Genomic DNA, 22289 nt, shown 5'->3' on the forward strand with positions numbered 1-22289 from the left:
TGTCAGCATAAAATTAAATTCTATTACTTACACGATATTGTGTTAGTAATGTGTTGAATTTAATTTAGTGCCTTCTTTGATAATAACCATATCGATAAAGCGAAGACTTATTTACAATTTCGACAAATTTTTCGTCCAATTAGTGTGTCGAGGTTCAAAAAAGGGAGAGTTAAATTTATGGACGTCAATCGTTTAAAGTGTCTACTCGGTAAGGTGAAAATAAGTAATAAGCATAAATATGAGGGACACAATGGTGTAAGTCGGATTTCTTTCGCCTCCACATTTCTCTCGCAGTTTATTGTATTTCACCGTGGCCATAAACATCAGCGGGCAATGCGGCCGGCGACATTGTAAGATGATGTAGCAGCCTCATCACAAGGGGGCAATCATTCTTAATGCGCGACGGCCACATACGTAATGCGAGTCATTGTCCCGCGTGCGGTACTTATGGAAAATTCGCGTTCTCGATTCAAATCTTCTCGTCGTCTCCCTCGCTCGCGGGGCGGAGTCGCTTCCGACCAATGGCGCAGCCCGACTGTGGCGACACCGTGTAAGGCGTACGTTATTAAAGAAACCTGTTCTAATATTGTGCGCTTCAAATTAAATTTTGTCCGTGTGTAATTATCTCATTATAGTAATTACGAATTCCTCGCTAAATACTCATCGCTTTAAATGGTCGCGACTCGGCTCGAACACGACGCGTCGGTCACGCGTCCCCCGTTAATGAAGCCTTCGATGCCGATAATAGAACGTACGTTATGTTAAACACCTTATTTCGCCGAAAACTTGGTGCGTAAAAAAGAAAACTTTTGTTATTTAACTCGATCAAAAGTGAGAAGTTTGTAAAAAACGCAAAACAAAATTGATTAAGGAACGAATCGTTTTAAATTGGAAACCGATAGTGACGTTTCGAAATCACATTCATAAGTCGGTTCAGTATTATTTTATCGATATGAACACCGGTAATGGTTCTAGTTACATTAATTTTAATGGAATTTTCACGGTTTATAGTATAAAATATTGCAAAATATGTTAAGTATAATAGTCATAAATAACAATGTTATGCTCACGAAAAGTGTTGCATAAGCGACATCTAGTGACAAGTGAAAAAATTATTCGCGAAGTGGCGCACGCGCAACTAATTGCATTTTATTTTTTTCTAAACCTTTTGTAATTTTTTGTTCTTATATTCGTTTCTTAGTTTTAAGTATCATTAAGACTTGTTACTTAAAGAGACAATAACTCGAGGAAGTGTGCAGTACAGTAACAATAGGTTTGTCATGCTTGGAAAAATATTAGTGACGAACGCGGAGCAGTTTCCTTATTAACACTAAATTAAATATGCTTTTTTCTTTTGCTTACATAATTTTATCGGAACCTATATGGAATTTATTCACGGTTATTTAAAACAATTCTTTTTTAACAAACTCATTTGAATTTCTCATGCTAAATTTATTTTATAATCAACAATAAATCAATATTGTAAACTAAGTATAGAATACATTATTAGCTTACCATTTTCTTGTTGATCAAATGGACTGGGTAGCTCTGGTGGCTGAGGTATGACTTGGAAGAGTTCAGCCACGTCTGGTGTGGGATCCTTGCCTTCTGACCGACGTTGAAGTTGATGGATTTGTTCCATTTGCAGATGTTTGACGGAGCGCACATGCTGTAAGAGTGGGAGGCGATGTGGGGCTCCGAAACCGCACAAAGCACAACGGTACACACGAGGGCGATCACGTGGTATTCTTGATGCACAGTCTCGAACATGTCTTAGCAAGAGCGTGGCTGCCTCGTGGCGAGCACCAGCTGCGTGTAGTTGTAGCTTATGCGCCGAATTCGTATAGTAATCACACGCGCAGCATCTCACTTGCACACCACCTACACCTGCACCACCAGTTCCAACACCACCGCAAAATTTCAATTTCCACTCATTTCGAGGTCCACCTTCTTTCACATGGTTAACATGCTGTAGCCTTTGCAGATGTTTGTCTGTTTTGCAATGCAGTTGGAAGTTTGCTTTCAAGTTTGTTTTGTATGTGCATAATTTGCAAACGTAATGACCAGCTACTAGCGCTAGGATTTCTTGCTCTCTTATCTTGGTGCGGTCTTGAGCTAAGTGGTGACCCAAGGCTTCCAAGGAATCGGTGGAGAAACAGTTACATATACAACAATGGAAAGTCCTTTCGGGTTCAGGGTCAGCTGGTTCTGGTGGTGGTTCCATGGCATCAGGGTTGAGACCCACGTCTAAATGAGCGCCAAGTTCAGGTGGAGACGGTCCAGGTCCGCCGGTCATCAGCTGAATCATAAGCGCTTGATTGTATGCCATATCGGCTAAAGCTGCTTCTGGGTTTGGTGGTGGAGCATCTCCCCCATGGAAATGCAAAAGGCTTTCAAGTTGTTGTTGACTCTGTTGTCTATGATGTAGGGCCGATAAAGTCTGCATATGCTTCACATTTTGTTGTAGGACAAGCATGTTATGCGTATGTTTTTCAGAAGTCATGTGTATCCTCAAATTTCTGGCTACATTAGTTTCGTAGTTGCAGACGTCACATCTGAACGTTGGCTTTGGTTTTTGTCCTAAAGGTGAGTGATGTGGTAATGGTGGCTTATGTGCACCTGGTGGTGTATGTTGTGATGGAGGTAAGTTGCTCTCTCCAGGATTGCCACCATTTTGTAACTCTTGCATATTATTAAGATGTTTGTCCGACTGCATATGTATGCTTAGGTTACCTTTTGTCGTAGTCGAGTAGTTACACACTTCACATCTGTAAGGTTTGTATCCACAAGTGTACGTCTCACCTCTTGCTAACCGTGGATGAGGTTGTCCTGCAATGCAGTAAATACAACTTGTCTCTGCTTCGGGATGTTTCTCTTTCATATGAATTTCCAATGTTTCTTGATATTTGTAATGCCAGTTGCACTTCGGACATTTGAGTGTTTTACATGAGTTTCGACTGTGCATACCAGCTAGTGGTCCACCTAATCTACCAGAATTTAAAATAAGCTCGCATTTTGGGCAATCAGCACCTGACGGCCTTCCACCTAAATGGTCCGGGCATACTCCTATTGTAGTGCCCGACAGAAAAGCTGGTGGGGCTGCTTGGAATGGAGGAGATGAATTTGGACTTCCACGTGGTTGTACTGACGCGTTAATAGTATGAGGATGAGCTACTGAAATCAATGAATGTTGTGGCATCAGAGATTCAGCCATTGATCTAGGTGGTCTCCACGCAGGCGGGCTAGGTCTTCTGTCATCGCATGATCCATTAGGTAACATATTGTCGTTTTCTCTATCCGGTGTCATAAGGTCTAGCCTTTTATCTACTGATGGACTCGATAATTCTGACATATTTGCAGGGCTACCAGACACGGAAGCACGTGGTGGTGCAGCAGCACCTACAGGTTCTAAGAATGAGACTAGTGGTTCTTTGTCTTTTCCGACGCATTGAATGATGGCAGATGCATTTTCCCTCGATAATGCATCTCGTTCTGTATCAAGTAATGATAAACTATGGTCTGACTGTGCATGCGCTACAAACGACTTCGCGTAGCCAAAGCTTAGTTTACATATAAAACACATTAGAATTGGTTTAACTGGTACACTAATAGGACACTCAGGGGTTGGAGACTGGGGTCTCGGAGTCTCTTTTCCTCCACGAAAACTGAACACTCGATAACTATGCATAACAGGCGCGTCAGGTCTCGCTCTCACTCTTTCAGCAGCCAGTCTTCCATACAGCGCACCGTATAAAGAAGGGTTTCTTGAAACATAAAAAGCACTCGCAATCTGAGGAAAGTCAAGTTGTCTCTCGACGACGTTGCTGTCTCTGCTATCGACGATACAGCCCGGTTCTATTTTAGGTAGATCCGATAAGCTCGTTTCACCCTCCGATAGTTCAGGGTCCTCGATGATGTAAGCGGAGCCGTCAGGATTGTAAACTATCTTGCCGTCAAAATGTTCAACATCAGAGGAGAGGAGCGGTGAGTCACGTCGCGAGGTAAGGTCTACGGCGTCCGGGGCAGCTGGCGGCGAAGTGGGCGCGGGGGCAGAGGACGGGGCCGGAGTGGGCGCTGCCGGGGCTGCCGGCGCGTTTCTGGGTTCCTCCTCGGGGCTCATGTTGCCGTCGTCGTCGTCTGGCTCGAGCGATGCTGAACTCTGCGGGTCGTCGCGTTTGCGGCGCCGCTTGCGCTCCGGAGGCGGGCCGCTAGCGGGGCCGCCGGGCTGCAGCGGCGTGGGCATGGCGCCGGGCGTCAAGGGCCGGCATCACATGCTCTCCTGAAACAATTCATAAATACTATGTTAAATTTTTACTTACTTTTAACTATAAATACACCCCCTGTCATAAGAATCATATAATAAATTATAATATTAAATTTATAAGGCTGATATTATTTTAGATTGTAATCAAGTTGATATGTCTGCTGCCACATACGAAGGTATTCCTAATAAACATTTTAAATATTTAAATTAAAATACACGATAATCGGCCCTTATCTATCCGATATTTACGCAAACAAAAAGGCATCATTTATCCAAATGACAGCCCGTCAATCCTGTCAACGGCCGGCGACACTATTACAATTAAGCAACCAATGGTCTTGGAACTCGGTAAACAAACACATATGGATCATGATACGAGATTTTATACGATAGTGATCCTTCTGGCCTACACGGTAAAGTCAAAATTCATAAATGCTATATAAATTTAATTCTCGAAATAGATTGAGTAATACCTACTAAAATTTGTTAAAAATTGAGATTAAGCCGTCATCTTCGTTATCTAGAACGTTATCATTGATAACTGTGTCTCACATACGCCCGCCTAACGAAGGCATGAATATTATAAGTATTTTTACTTATTTATTTAGTTGACAGACTTAAGATAACTAATCGCTGGATTGACGTTTGACACAAAATAATTGATGATATAAAATATTACCTGGGATGACATTATTATTTACTATTTATTATGGTATTGAGTTCACTTTAAAATATTATTTTCCCGACCACTCACAATACATAATTCACTTTTGTTGTCGATCACAGCCACGGTTATTTCTACTAATTTAGCATTACTAATAAATTAGTTTTGCGAGTCTCTAATCACTGACTAATGAGTGAATAATACCAGGATGTTAACGATAATGTATTAAAATTAATCATATTCCCAACCTTACACCGGATGTTTAATATTGATAAACTATGCAATTAAATTAGACATTTTTAACAATTAAAAGACCTTGATATTTTTTCGTGTGTGGACGGAACCGCGCCTATTTGTATGTTTGCTTAGCTAACGGTCGAGTACAGCCCTTGAGAATGATTGTGCGATAAATTATATTACACCAGAATTCGATAAAGTCAATATTTACTTAAACGACAGTTATTCTGTGTGAATGAAATGCCTTGTCCTGGGATCCAATTGACGTGTTCGCCGTCCTGATTAGGTACGGGTTTCTGCTTGGAAACGAATAATTCAAACAAATTATTAACTTCAGTTTTTTTTCTATAATGCGCAATTAAAATGTCATTTTGTACAGCATCGCCATTAGTTGATATTGTAAAAGGCTTTAATTACAATTGTAATTATCCAGCATTTCGCGGAGGCAGCAATTTGTAGATAATTTTGCAGTGCTAATGTGTATGGAAATTATGCAAAGAACCGGTAATTAGAGAGGTGAACGCTCTAAAACACATGATTTCTTATGACTCAATTTTTCCAACTAAAGAATGAATCTCTATTTGTATTTACGTTTAAGAGTTAACGCTTTCTAATAAGAAAGGCGATGTATAAAATATTACTTTACATTGAATAGGAACGCCCATTCGCGCGGAGCTGTGTCATTAAAATAAAACAAACGCGAAATTATAAGAGGCAAATAGATGCGGCTATAATTTGTGTTTTGCAAATGGTGTTCTAAAGTGGCACTCAATAAGGTTAATGTTTAATGAGGACGCACGTGCAGGGATTCCCATCGTAACGCTAACAATCAGTGGTGTCGTCAATTACCACCGATGCCCTGATGTAAGCAGCAGAACTAATTCCCAATAAACACTCACACATACAGCGAACGCAAAATGTGTGCATGTGAGCGTGAGAAAAATACGACGGAAATATTTGTTCCGATGCACACATGCGTGTTTTTGCATGACTATTAACACACACAACCGCGTGCAGACAAACTGCCCGCATCGGAACTGACTACAATAATTGCTATCAGACTGTCATAATGGCTTTTAAAATTTTATGAGGACGACGTGATTAATAAACGATTTAATTAGGCAGTTGAATCCGAAAGGTAACCGATGTACATATTTATAAATTATTGAGAAGTAAATACTTTCAGACTTGATAAAGTAACTTGAGTAATGAAAGGACTCATTAATGTTCGGTCTAAATGCAGTTCGTGATCCATGGATCACTTTCGAATAAGAATTTACTGTTTATTAGAAACCACGACAATCGCTGCGCTTACCACTTTCCTTAATGTCGTAGCTGTTATTATCATAAATTCATGCTGGTGTGGGGGGAAATTTATGAAATTCGTTTGTTGCTTGAATTGAAAATCGAATGTACGTAATACCTACGACACAGGTACAATTTGAGAAATGGTTAATAGAATGATATAATTCATACTAATAAAAAATTATGAGATGAGCGTGGAATATTGTGAACAAAAATATCTTTATAAACGATCTTTACCTAATCTTACATTCTTTGAAAAACTTGAAATATTTAAGAAAAACTTAAACCACGTTTACCAGCATAAAATTGGATACAAATATCAGTTTTAATGTAACTAACATTATATTGAAGACGGTTTAATGCTTTCATAAGTGTGTGGAATGCATGTAAGATGTACGTAATGAAGGTAGTCTTGTTAGACGTGGGAACGATCGAGTAGAACATGGTAAGGCTCGATCCGACATTGTCCACCGTTAGGGCTTAACTTTAAACCTTCATTAAATCGTAATGGATTTGAACTTGCATTGCAACGCTTGTTCGTGAAAATAACTACGTAAATAATGTTTAAATATATGGTATTAGTATTATAGGTAGTTGTAGTTGTTTTTGTGTTTAAGTAAGTATGCCATTATGCAAAATACAAAAGTTTTTAGCTAATGTCATTCCCCATTTATGTTACACATGTTTTAAAACTATGTATATAAATAGAAATAAAAAACTAAGAAAACGTTAATTTTAGTACACCTACGCTAAAGTGATACATGCAACAAAGTAACAGCAAAATTCAATTTGCAAGCATTACTAGTGCTTGAGCATTAAACATAATACCTATTATCCTATAGAACAAACTAGACGACAATATAATTAAATAATCCAATGAGAAAGGTATAATTAAAACAAAGTGACTGTAAAATTGCGAAAGACGATCCGTTCTTATACCGCGCGACGTATGTGAAATGTGAATCTTGTAAGTCAATTAGCGACAATTCTAATTTAACTTTCCCATTAATTTGTCATTTTAATTAAAGCCCGCATATATTTAGAAGGAAAACTTACAAATAAATAACAAGGCTTAGAACGTGAGCGAACCGAGTAATCTTCTAAATGAGATCGAATCATAAAGAAGATGATTTTATGATTTATTTGCTTTCGAAGCTAATTGTGTGAGGCGCCTGTCGGCTGTCGTTCGACGTTACTCTAGTTAAAATCATGGAAAAGCCTCGTAAACTATTTATCTTGTTTATTAGAAACCAATATCTAATAGTATCATTCTACTTATTTGTAAGAATCTTAAGTAGGTACTTAAGTATTGATGTAGAGTATTGTCTAGTTTTGGTTGAGTTATATCAAATCAATGTTTTTGTTCTGATGGCATTTTATACCTATGTTGTACGATAATCAAATTTTTATTAATTCATTTACAAAATAAATATAGGAGCAATCCTAATATTATCTTTGCATGATGCTGCAGGTAACCTAGCAGGCGCCACTCAGACCATGTGCTCTTAGGAACCGTCAATTTTAGCTGTAATTATTGCGGACCCTTCGATACTTATTTCTATTTTTTAGAGGCTTAATTGTTACAACAGATGACTTTTTTGTCGAACCACCTCAAAGAGAGCGGAAAGGCATCAAACGGAGCGTCGAATTTGGAAATAATTATACATAAATAGTCCCTTGAGCGGCCGATTAAGACAATTTCTGAAGCAAATTGCCGCAGACGAGCATAATAGCACACACGTTCCGTCATAAATAAATCTGGATTACGTTTCGTACGAGATTAAGATTGATTCGATCTCGATGCTTTCTGCTATTAATGCCCGCGCCGGATAATGTTTCGATCGTGTTAATATTTCAAATCATTATATTCCATTTTTGTATGTGATTTGTGGGATAATTACGATCGACAAATTGCGGAGCGTCATTAAAAGATAACGGGTGGATATCGGACGGTCGGTCGATCGTAATTAATGATCGATACATGTGAAATAATTAATTAGTGGCGAGGTGGGATCCTACGGCGCCCGGGGCCGGGGCTGGAGTACAAAAAACAATGACGTGCGGTTTTTGGTTCAGTCGGCGCCGAAGCCGTGGCGACATCCGCTGATCAACCACTATAATTTGGTAGACCACGAATTAGTTTTAATCACATTTCTGTGAGATGAGCGTGACGCCGAACCAGTCTCCAGAATGTGTCATTAATGATAATTTCAATGATTGTGTTTTTTCCATGGCGTAATTATGTGGCTCTCGGTGTGGGTTAATCAAATTTCAATATGAAATTACTTTTCTTGTAATTATATATGTGACTGTAATGGAATAAATATTAACGTTAATAGAGGTATAGGTAATATTAGTTGTTGTTATTACTGAGGAATTGTTTGATCGTGGAAATGAAAATGTGGGAAATGAAGAAAATGTTCATAATAGTTTATATTTGATTTGTGTCTTTTTGCAAAACGAATAACAACATTTAAATTTCATTTTAAACAAATGTTACCCATGCTCGTCGTTACCATTTAATTTTAGCCTCCCACATCGACCTTGAAGCATCCAAATCACTTATGTGCGCGTAATTTCAGGTCTCAGCAATAATTATAGACCAATTGGTTACCTCTAATGAGGTTACCTAAAATCAATAGCAATTAAGATTCTCACGATATCCACGATACTTCAAATCCGTGTTCCATCGAGCTGCGTGTGCGCAATTAAAACGAAACCAGCAATCAGCGGCCATGTTTGTACGGACGACGTTAATAGCGTTCAGTAATTACATATCAGAATCATGCTATCGTTGTTTCTCGGAACACTGATTGGATTAATAGAACCTATTTTAGGCTTCAATTAGGTGTTTATCCAAACATTATTTTGATCTTTCATTTGTTGAGGGAGATTTACATACCAGAAGAAATCTTGTAACACATAAACCGTTTTTAAAGTAGGTACCAGTTAGTCATACATAAAAAGAACTACCTGACTCATACATAAACGAAAGATTACCGCAACAACAGACGATATTGTCACAGTCATAATATCGAATACGCCGCCACAATTTTATTCATCCTCAAAACTAGCTGTCGTTATATCCGGGAGAATATCCAAATTCAATTACAAAGCCTCCGTGAGGTGTGCCGTGCACCCGCACCTCCTAAAGGGTGTATAGCAACTCAATTTCTCCATATTATTAAGACGTAGGGTGAGGGTAGGTTGGGGTGGCGCGGAACACAAAAAGAATGCTAATTTAAAATTCCCATTGCTGTTTGTATGCGCGCGCGCGCTCTATGTATCACTGGAACAACAAAAGGCGGAGGAGAACCGCTCGAGCGCGTAATTTCAATCTAATATTCAATTTGAGACGCGAACTTCAACCATCTTTTATTTATTCGCCGGGATCTAAGCGTTTTTCATGAATTCACACATGATGGTACAGCGCAAGTGTTTTATTAGCGGCTTCCACGACTCCATTGTTGCCAAATGTTTTTATGAGTGCCGAGAGATTTGGCTTTTATTTCGTTCGTGGTTGGATTCGTTTATTCTTATATTGTTCATAAATTTTACTATACATAGTGAATCGAGTATATAAGGAAGCATAACGACTTTTATTAAATCGTAAGAGATTTTGTCTTCACGCGTTAAATTCTAATTGTTCGATAGAAAAAGGGCGTCGAATAAAACGATGAAAAAATGCAGTAGTTAATATAAATTGGATACAGTTTATTTTTATCGTGCAAGAAGTGCTTTATTAACTTTGTTTATATTAATTTCTTGGAAAGAGCGGTAAAATCGATTAACATAGCTTTGCTTCCGTAACAGCCACTAAACGTGATTGGTCATTTGAGTATGGCCACAGATAATTGCTCTATTCCACGCTACGATCAAATAAATATCTGCTCACAATGCTTATTTGTGATTGTACTTTCAAAGTAGATGAATAATAATATGAGATTGTTGAATGGTATTAAACAAATTATGTAGCAAATAATTTTAAATGAAATATTATAAGTATTTCCTTGTGCTTTTATCTCATATATTATATGAAAATAAACAAGGTACCTATTAACTCTTTTAAAAATTACAGAGTTGCACTTTTCATACTTCAAGTCGCGACAGAAATCTATGTAATTTGAAAGTGTTGCCAAAAGTCTAAGAAGATGACCTCACTATTGTTTATATTATCACGATATTTAAATCGTGTTCGTGACGAATTTGTATCGAAGCCCTATCAGCCTTGACTTTAAACAATACTTTTGCTGATATTAATTGAAGGCGTAGCACTGTGACCATGTCTAATGCTTAAAATGGATCAATTGTATCGCGAAAATCTAACATTAATCGTGGATGGATAAAAATAATGAACAAGTCTAGTATGTTTACATAATGTGTGTACCTATGTATAGTTAAATTGTAGGTGCGGTATAGCGGTAGGTGGGTATAACAAGTAACATCAGCCATTGCAGTTAAGTATTATTCTTACATTTAGTGTGTTCAGAAAGCGTGCGCGGGCGTTTCTTGATAATTTGCCGTCGACCTGTCTCTTGCGACTGCGCATTTATTTTTATTGACACGTACAAAACCCATTAATTAGTTTAATACAATTTATTTATAATATACGATAAGAAATATCTTAATCTTCATACCTACTTTTGTTACACGTATTAAACGTTATAATAACTTTTTATTACCTCATTACCCTAAAGATAACGCGAAAGAAGTTATTTTTTTATTTAATTATATTTTAAAGGCACTCATGATGTAAGCTCAGCTTAAGGTTGTAATTCATCAGGCACCCACTCCCGAGGCTGTATTCATAAAAAATAATAAATTACAAAAAGCGAAGCAGATAAAACCGACATTGTCGCATGATAAATGATCAGATTTAAATTTAGGACCAAAACTAAAGGCACCTCATAACGAACGCGACGAGCCCCGTTTATAATTATAATTAATATTCTTACAGTATAAAGTGGCCGGTGATAAAAAAATCGATGCGAGAATTAATAACAAACAAATGGGCTACCTGCCACGTTTTTTGTGACTCCCACAGGTAAGGCCGCGTTGATGAAAGACTCGTATGCCTGTCTTAGGTTCTTAAACAATGTCCGTTTTGACACGGTTGCACCTTTTTATGGGAATCGGCGGTCTCATTCATAGACAATGAGTAAACAAGCAGAAAAAACGAACGAACACATTTCGCCACTTGATAACAGATGGCGACACGTAGCGAAGATATCGCAACCGGCGACTTATTCGCAAAGCGCCTTACAAAAATATGAAATATGAGTTGAATGCACTCCGAAGGTTTCTCGTTTCTTTAAGTGTGACTTATCGAAAAGAAAACAAAAAAGTTACATTTGTAACAAGAAACCATCGATTCGAAATACGGGACAAAAGAGAGGAACTCTCTAAATGTGATACCATAATGACAAAACAGAAATATGATTTCGATTAAATTGTGTGAACGGGACGGCGTGATTGGCCGCTCGTGTGTTGAAAAGAGACGTGGTAGTTGTTAATAATAAAAATATTTTATTTGTATAGTGGGGTAAAACACCCCCGCTGCGGGCTGTTTGGTCGGGACGGCATCTATCATCATTATATTAACCGATTTAACACTTTTGAACAGATTCCTGTGTCAGTTGGTGGTACGTTTACCCGGGGGACAAAAGTGCACATTGCAATGAAACTTGAATAATGTATTGAACTATTATATTTCTTTCAGATCGTGATTAATGGTTTGCGCTCTGATGATATACGTCGAGTTCGTTTTATTTAATTATAAGTGAGTTTTAGCTCCAAGTTAGGTTATAGTCTGCTGGCTGAGTATGGTCACATAGCTATTAAATAGACATGTGGAAACGAGGCCAAACTAATTTAACAGTCACATAATGAAGTCATATGATGATTCCTTTTATTCATTATGATTGTGATAATTCGATTGTAAACTTACAAACCGACATAGTGTTAATGGAAAATTACTATATTTTACTGGTATCGTGGCAAATGATAATGTAGCTAGAGTTTCACACGCACCCAGAGACAACATATAAGGGTTAAGTAGCCCTTTGGCCTTAATATAAGTGATATGTGGTGCAATGAATATCTATTTACATTGACTACTTGAAAAGCACGACTGTTTGAACGTTTATCATAATTTAAGTACACATTGAGCATACTTTTAGAAAGCCAACACTGATGTTTCGTAACATATCTCAAGAAAAAATGTCTCAGAATAGAATTTAGTAAGAGCTACTTTTTATCTACACGTGTAATTATTTCATAACTAATCGTAGCTTGTTATTAAATAATCGTTTGAGAAACTAAACGTCAATTACTAACTCACATTAATTGACATGTAGGTAGCATTGACTAGCATTCACGTAATTAAAGAGTTTTCTAATCATTTCCGATCTCGTCTCGATCGTATAAATGTTCATGTACGATGTGAAATATGATGGGAAACTTCTAGAAATTAAAACTATTATTGTTGTGTTTTAACAATTTGGTGAATCACCTAGTTATTCACTACTAGAAGGTATGATAATTTGGTAGACGTAGAGCATACTTAAATTGCAATATTTGGGTAGGTATATGATGATTTAAATTACATGACTTTAGTATGACAAAGGTTATTGATTTGGGAGCTTCAAAATCAAGTAGCGCTCCACATAAAAATTAGCTTAATAGTTTTGAATCCTAGTCATTTAATTGTTAAATAATTGTTACAATCGTCCGCCATGGTCTATTTGAATATCTAATGTTTAGGGAAATGCAATTAAGCCTAATGATGCGTGTCAATCGGGATTGATATGCAAATAACTGACTCTCCCATGTTCACCAATTTTTGTTCGTTAATCTATATGAGTCATTTTCATTCATAGTATTCATAAGCAACAATTGATTAGCCATTGTAATACAGGCGTTGTTTAGAATTCCATGTGAATTTAGTTTGATTTCAACATATTTGGATGGTTGTATTTAATAAAATGAACAACATTATGTACCTACTTAACTATGTTTTTATGTTTACTAAATACAATGTGTAATGGTAAAAATAAGTATGAATTATGAATTAATTCATTAAAAATATCTATATGTCACTGTCAAATAAATGCCGACATAGAGACAAAATATTTCCAATAATATAGTCAAACAACATAAATATTCATTTATAATTTATCCATTAGCAGCTCGGCAGTAAACTCATATTGTTATCGTTTAAAATTCGCTTTAAATGCAAATTGTATTCAAATGAAACTAATCATTTATCAGTAAGCGCAAACGTATCAGTGTCATATCAAATCACGAAGGGCACCCATTCAAGTGTGCCCGTATGCCGTATACCCAATAATTAGAGGCGCTGATTAAATCTCAGGATAAGACTCATTCCATTAATTACTCCCTACAGCTAAATACACGGCCTCGCTTTTTGCGATACACAATATAATAAGCATATTAACCGGGCCGATGCCATAGATAGGTATAAAGCCTCGGGCGATTCTCGCTAATATCCTTATAATGCTGTTAATATAGAAGCGAGCTCGCTCGGCGACACATTCTCTCACCGCGAGGTCAGAGTGGAATGACCAGTAACCGCCTAATGGAAACCAGAAGACGTTCGTTACTCGAATCACAGTTGTCCAAGACACATTCGCATTACAATCAATTGAAAGCCGCTCACATCGTGTAGTCTATGATATTGCGTGGAGCGTCGCGTGTGGCGGGCGGCGGGCAGCGGGCGGCGGGCGGCCGGCCTGCAGCTGTTTGGCTGTTATAGCGGTGATAGTGCGAATGTACGCGCTGCTCCTATAATGTGCCCATCGCTATCCTTTTACCAGTTTAGTGCTGACGTCTAATCAGGACAAATTAATAGTTCAGGATACATCGCCCATTTTTGCAAGTAACTACTGTTAAGCTAATTTTCCGTTTGTAGCTTTATTTTGATGAGACGCCCAATAATTTCGTGTACGAAAGTCTCGATTGTGGTAGCTAACAGAGATAACAAGGATAAAAATTTTTGATTTGATGGTTCTCAAATATTTATTATCTACTAACTGAATTTTTTTTGTTCAATCTCAAGATAATTAATTACCTAAATTATTCGAAAAAATATTTGTCCTTCAAAATCTATGGTTGGTTCAAAGAGTCCCCCTTTCCAAAGTGTATCGATAACGAGGTCATCATAAATGATTACTAACAAGCTGATTTTTTTGTTTTCACTTAGTTAATGTTTATATAATTCAACAGACATATTGTCCTACAAATTGCGTAATAAATATTTGAGAACCATCAAATCAAAAATTTTTATCCTTGTTATCTCTGTTAGCTACCACAATCGAGAGTTTCGTACACGAAATTATTGGGCGTCTCATCAAAATAAAGCTACAAACGGAAAATCAGCTTGATAGTAGTCACTTGCAAAAATGGGCGATGTATCCTGAACTATAACGTACCTATGTATTTTAAAATCGAGTTTATGTTACACTGAATCTATTAAACTTAAGGCAGGAAAGCTCTTGATGAAGATATATGAAGTGTTTAGGTACTTATTGTTGACAAATTTGTTCATTAATGTTTAAAAATAAAAAGAACTGATGTTCGCTGGAAAAAGTGTCGATAATGAATTGTTATCGCAAGTATCTGGAAAGTTTAATTAGACGGTCACGTATCGGCAGGACACGTGTGCGCGTCCATCTGTGGCAATCAAATTAGGAAGCAAACAATGCGACGCAGCGACCGAGCGCCCGAGCGACCGGCCACCCCACGACAAAACGTTTTCACGCAATCTTCGATCACCGGATTAAGGGACAGTCTCGTCTCGTACGTTTTATCTTCGATTGTCCGCACTTAACGCGCACTTAACGCCGAGTGCCCCTCGAGAGGAAATTGAAAGCGATCGCTTTCCCTATCTTATCTGTAGTGTTACACTAATTAATCGATGTAACGATCATCGTTAGTGTAAATAATGGGCACATTGAAGCGTCGCAGGTGATATATCGGCGTGAATAGACAAAAGTGTCGCGGTCGGAGCGGACAATGCGATGGAATGTCGTCGCGGCCGGTCGTCGCTCGTGCGGCGCGCGGCCCGCGGCCCGTCAATGCGGATTATTAATAACTCGCTCGTACCCGACACGATACGCGACGCACTACAACTCCCACCTCCGCGAGCCGCACCATCCACTCCACCCGAGTCGTGTACCTTTGTGTATTCAACGATCATTTTAATAACAACTATGACACGAGTTGTCATCCCACAAACTCACTAGATATGCATACTTTATGAGATCTCGTCGAGAGCCTAGAGTAGGTATGTGGAGCTTTCGAAGCTTCGTGCTACTTAGGTAGGTACCTACTTCAATTTAGCGAGAAAACCTAATCCAATATCGTCATAGAATATTGTAATGAATTATTAATACAAAATTACAAATTACCACTTTCCTGTTAGATGCATTCCAATTTCCCCCAAGCTCGATTATCCTCCGTCCCGTGAATACAATGCATAACAATAGGGTCGGCGCGGATTATAACAAATTCCCCAAATCGTGTGGGTTCATATTTTCGCGTAACAATAAGACAAAATAGTGATAATGTCGCATGTGTACGTAGCTGCATTTGGAACTAATTGGGATAACGTTTCATAATACTTCGATTATTGAATGCGACATCTGCTCCCACGAACTCTGGATTCAACTGTGAAATGAAACGCGAAGAATTAAATTGGAATTTTCGAAAGCCTAAAGTGTTTTAAGAATTTGTACAAAAAACAATATATCAAGGTAAGTGAATAACGCCGAATAGCGAAGCGTATCAAAATAAAAATGCACTATGAAATTACCTTTCACGATTTGATGCCGATAGAATTAAATAAGAACAGTTTTTGTCGCCAACTGCAGAGATATCATAAGTTTGGCAGCCCTACGGTGTCACGTACTTTGTAATATCGAAATGAAATCGTCCCACATTTTTGGTTTCCATTCGAGATAAAGGTATATTTATTGGTTCTGCTCAGACATTGTACAAGTAAATAAAAATTTCGAACGAGAAACGATAATTAATCGTTTCGATAAGCGACATCGATACTTCTGCGAGAGCGATAACGACAATGATTTCGACTCGATCGCTGAAGGCGCTAAGAGATATGTATAATAGATTCGACATTTAACAATTAATTGTTGAGCAACACGTTTTTTATGTATTAGCCTTTTTATATTTCTTTGTTGGACGTGTCACGAATCATTTTTTGCGTATATCCATCGAATAGTTATAATCAATGTCGTGAGAGATGCGATTGAATGTTGTTTGTAATTAGCTTTACCGTTACCATACTTTACATTTTCTACGGGTGGGCTCGATGCAACGTCGCAGCCGTGACATGACATTCTTCATTTTGTTGTCAAATAATACGATTCTTTAAAAAAACTTAATAAACAAGCAAAAAGTGTACGGTCACTGGTGGCACATTTTTTGTATTGAAGCCTCAGTAGTACCACTGCTATTAAATCATACGCAATAGTCAAATAACAATTCACTTATTGACTCTCTCAGAATCTTTCTTAACAACGTGCCAGTAAAAAGGTATGTCAAATTAGTTATAATTGTAACCACTTCGATAATTTTCCAGAAGCTCATATTTCAGTTTGAAATTGTTTAGTGACTCGAAATTTGTTTTATTAACACATTCCGACGCTAATTGTCGTGTCGCAAGAAAGTCGTGTCGTGTCACACTTATTAAGTGGAGACGCGACTTTTTCTCAAAATTTAATTATCAGCATTTGTATGCCACCAAATAGGAAATCGCTACGTGAACCGACACAAGGCTTTGTTTGCGAAACCACTTACGATATTCTATTAGGTATTTTCTAGAAAGTTGTTAATTTATTCTTATAACTTACAAATGAGACTGTCAAAGATAAATAAAACATCATTTTTGAATTATTCTTCAGTGAGCCACGAACAACCAGGGGTGACGAATGTTTAGTATTATACCTACGTGCCTTCGACGTTTTTATAAAAAATGGCTCATCATTTGTCCCTAAACGATGCTATATATTCATTGGATTCAATGAATACGACGGCTTTAAGATTACAGATGTACCAATTTGAATTTAATATTCTGTTTAAATAAGTAAGCACTTAACCATAAAATACATTGTCGGCATAAATATCAAACCCATTACTTACGGCTGTATAACATCGTTGAGTTTAATATAATGAAGTAGTTAGACCCAAAAAAAAACAAATTAGCATTAGCTCTCTAAAACAAATAATATAATTTAATTTACGTGTCAGCGACGACGTAAAGACTATCAAATTATAGATACAACTATTTGAAAACATACCACTCGTGATCGTCGCGTTAACGCGCCTCGACCAATGGGATCGTCCTGAAAATTGCTCATCTCCATAAAACGACCGACTGAATTAACACTTTCATACTAATTTACACCTTATTTGTATAAATTAAGGTCCACATTCACCCGACCGTTAGCCGGAGACAGCACAGGTAATATGTCAAATGGCTTTACCAGGTGTCTGACAAATAGAAAACTCCTAATTAAAATAATTTACTCGGGCCGTAAAAGGAAATACGTACTCGGTCGTAAGAAGTTTAATTAATCTACTGACGCAACCGATGGGTCGTTTTCCTTCTATTAGTGCCCGAAGCAGTTTGTACAATTGATTCTGTATGTAGCAATAAACAACTCCAATCTGAACTGTGTTTGTGTTAAAAATTTGAAGAGTTAACTTAACTAAAGATCAAAGCTGTATTAGTGTAGCCCGGACCGGCGTATACGTGGCCGGCTTTCGTAACAAATAATTGTGATACACGTATTAGCACTATTAACGACCAAGGACGAAAACCTAATGCTTATTAATTATAATTTGTGAGTCGACGTTGTGACAGGAATGATTGTATTTCACATAATTGAAGCAAATTGCCGTAATAAAATTATGAAGGTAACGCCATTAGAATCTGTTCGAGACAATGTGCCCCTAATGAACGTCGGAACGGGTGAAAGAAATTATTTACGCCACACGACAGCGACATTTCTAACGTGGATAGAAAAGAAGATATAGAACCTATGTAATGACGCAAAGTGAATAGACATCAGTAATTACAGAGCGCACCGGTGCCTTAGTGCGTATCGTCGCAACACTAATGCTTCGCCTCCAACAAGGGGTAATTTATAACATTCTGTATCGCATGCCCGCTCTATGTATTTCAAATTCGAAGCTATCGCATTCCGACCGGAGCCATATATTATCAACATTAAATAAAATATGTTGTGATACAATAATAGGTCCAATATATCCGGTTCTGTGAAGATTCTATTGTAATAAAGAATGCGACATTTCGAAGACATTAAAGTTCTCCGGATCGTAATAATTAAAGACGACACATTTTAACATTAAGACACCCACGCACGCTCTATGTTGTGGCATTAAACTCGTATAATTTGTGTTAATGCTGTAATATATGAGACTTTAGGGTTCCCTCGGCCGGCGCAGGCGATCGAGCGCTCGATGTTTAATAAAATTATCAAAATCTAAACAGGTTTTTATGGCTCTCGTGCGGTACACTGGCGGAGGCTGTGTCCGAACTTATGAATGGAAATGAATTTTTGGTTATTTCAAAGTGTTTTTGAGGTCGTAAATTATTTATCGCCGCGTGATGTTTCCGTCGGACGAATTTAAATGTTTGAATTGATGATCGCGGCGATTCTAACCGCTACCGGATTTTAAATCCGTATCTACATAATAAATAGCTTTTTATTTATAATTTCATTCTAATACTGGCATATTAATAAAAATAAATTTGACGTTAGATAGATTGTAAGCTCCATTAATTACATCTCTCGTAATAAATTTCCTTTTTATACTTTTAATTTATTATTGGCTGGTAAAAACGCCTGCACGATATTTCAAATTATATTGAAACTATGTCATCGCTTAAATGTCAATCATACTATTATTATGGACCATTAAAGTTTTTTTCGTGAACATAAATTTGGCTAGATGTTAAGGAATGTCACTAATAGAGTCATTGTGCTGGCCTTATGGAATTTTAATACTGTGATTTACATTGTATACATATACTGTTACTGAAAATGGTCAATAAAAATACCTAAAAAATGTAACACCTACGAAAAAATATTTAATTTTAATTTAATAAATTCGAAAATTCTAACGTCAAAGATTAACAAGAAAACGGATGAGTGATTGATTACAGATTAATGCTAAAAGTGATTAAAATCGATATCAGCAAATGTTACGTCATCAGGTTACTTATGATTCAGCTCTTAGGTACTATGGAGCCGTAATTATTCTGAGCACACGTGGATATGGTTTATGGGCGAACATGGCCTGCCTCACAAACACACACCCTTCTCTTTATAGGTTAACGACTTTACCCGATCCATCGATTGATGACGAAATTTCTTACATCTTTGGTCGATGTTTTTCCTTATTTAGCATTTAATTTTGATACTATAAGTGTTATTTGGCACAAAGTTTGACTTGAGTTTTAATATTGTAATATTTATTTATTTATTTTCGTGTTTGCTTGCTAGTATTGCTTATCTAATACCAAGTATGGAATTATTATGTAGGTATCTAATATTCACATTCAGATTAAGTATCTATATAGAAAATTATATGTGCACTGAAGAGAAAGTTGTACTTAACTGCAACTGTACTATGGAGCACAACTCAGCGAGTTTAAATGTTAAGAATTAATCGATACAATCTCAATCTTTATCTAAGTAGGTACCTGTGAATTGAATCAAATTAGAAATATTTTAATTCCAGTTAACAACAATGGCCGGTTACATCATCGCATATTTTAATATTAATTTTATACATACTAATGACCAAATTCACACTTAAAGACTACTACTGGTTTTTATAAGTCGCGGATCCAAAGATTAATTTTAAAACGTAGGCGCGCCATTTGCATTACCCATCACAAAAAGAACGTAACGAAAAAGGTAAACATAAATGACAAATATTTATTTACCCTCATATCGAACCGTGAAATCACGTAGTTAATTTATTTGCATTTATTTCATTCGGGCTTAATATATGTTTTGACACGAAGGCTTCTTGTTTTGATAATGAGGCGATGTTTGGGCGTAAAACCGGTAGCATGCACCACCAACGAAGGCAGATAATCTATAGCGGACGCTGGAAACTGATACAAATAAGAAAACGAGTTTAAATATTTCAATTTAACTCAACCATTTTAGATTCTAAAGCACAATAATATCGTCCTATCGATACGTGAGTCGTGAAGGTATTTGCGTTCGGCATAAAATCAAGTACGTAACCAAGTGTCAGATCTGTTTTTTGCATAATCTATTGAATCGTTAAATATATGATACACGTATCTAATAGCCTTGATAGACAACCGCTTTATCAATGAAATAGTAACTGAATATGAATGAACTGAGCGCGTTGCAAGGAAATTAATGACTACATCCTAGCCTTGTTTCGTGACAAAAATTATATTGAACCATTGCGATATATAACCGGTACTTATTATCTTACTAGGTATACCTACCTATTATTTTCTGGTATAAAAATATCACAATAACATAATAAAGCATATTAATTACTAATTATTTCTTGCAATCGAAACGCACCTGTTAATTTTTATGCATATTGATATTTTATTCAATAAAGAGACCCGATATAGTTAGAATAATACGAATATAATGTTAATTATAATTTGAATAATATTCGCATAGAAATTAATGGCGATTAATTATACAATTAATGATTCATAGTCTTTATTATAATAAGGAAAATGTTTATGTACATGTCACGACCATTTGCTGTCTTAGATGCTTATTCATATAATAAGATATTTGTTATAGTGCAATTGATATCCTATTCTGGTATTAATTAACACTTCTGTATAAATAATGAACATTTTTGCATTACTTTTACATTTTTGGTAATAAATAAGTTCCTAAACTTTAGAAGGTTCCTAGTCGTATTTAACACGTTTTGTTTTTGGCACCTATGTACTTATTTTGGAAAAAGTCATCATAACATTGAACCTTAAAAAGTTTTGCTTACTTAATATTATCGGAATCATTCAAACAAATATGTAATATTTTTTTATAATATGAGAGGAAATGAAACAGCATTCCAAAAGGCATTTCAGTCATGCGTAATTTAGTGAAAATAAACGGTCAAATTACGTTCCAATTAAGCAAAAACCTCAGGTATCGAATAACTGCCGATCATCGTCGAAAGTTAAACGAAACAAAAGCCCCATACACTTGGACGTTTCGACAAATGGCTGTGGATGAGTAAAACCGGTAGTTATAATCTCTACCGTTACCTGTTTTATGTCATATTAATTATTCTTATAGAACTCCGCTATGGAATGCTTTAGAAAGGTTTACAAAACCTATACGCAATTTATTACAAAATACATTTTATGACAATTGTTTGCAGTTCCTATCTCGGGGTTCAGTAGATTATTGTATGTATTAGGTATTACATTACTGTTTAAAATTGTAATTTATATTTTGAATATGTATACAACCACACCTAACTGAACAATTTAAATAATCTCGTTATACAAATGTCCGTGACAATATTTAAATGTTTTAAATTCGAGTCACGTCTTTGTTATCGTTCTGACGGTTATTTTTGTCCGAATTAATCAAAGGTTTAATTCTACACGCTTAATTAATAAACATCTTATTATAGCACCTTGAACTTTATTGGCATGCACTGGACAATAGACCTCGTTATTCATCTCATATCTAGTCGAAGTCGTATAACAATCACAGACGGTATATCTCAGTA

General features: G+C 36.6%; 1 protein-coding gene across 2 annotated transcripts in view; it reads right to left on the minus strand.

The window, feature by feature from the left end:
• Positions 1-22289, minus strand: part of LOC123694179 (zinc finger homeobox protein 4) — a 102208-nt gene that overhangs the window by 68985 nt on the left and 10934 nt on the right. For both annotated transcript variants that reach the window (XM_045639524.1, XM_045639525.1), the window contains exon 2: positions 1516-4279. In XM_045639524.1, the coding sequence (XP_045495480.1) occupies positions 1516-4243 (2728 nt within the window). In that variant the 5' untranslated portion in view covers positions 4244-4279. The remainder of the gene's footprint in view (positions 1-1515; positions 4280-22289) is intronic.

The sequence above is a fragment of the Colias croceus genome, chromosome 9 (assembly GCF_905220415.1).
Source record: "Colias croceus chromosome 9, ilColCroc2.1".
In the NCBI taxonomy this organism is placed as follows: domain Eukaryota; kingdom Metazoa; phylum Arthropoda; class Insecta; order Lepidoptera; family Pieridae; genus Colias; species Colias croceus.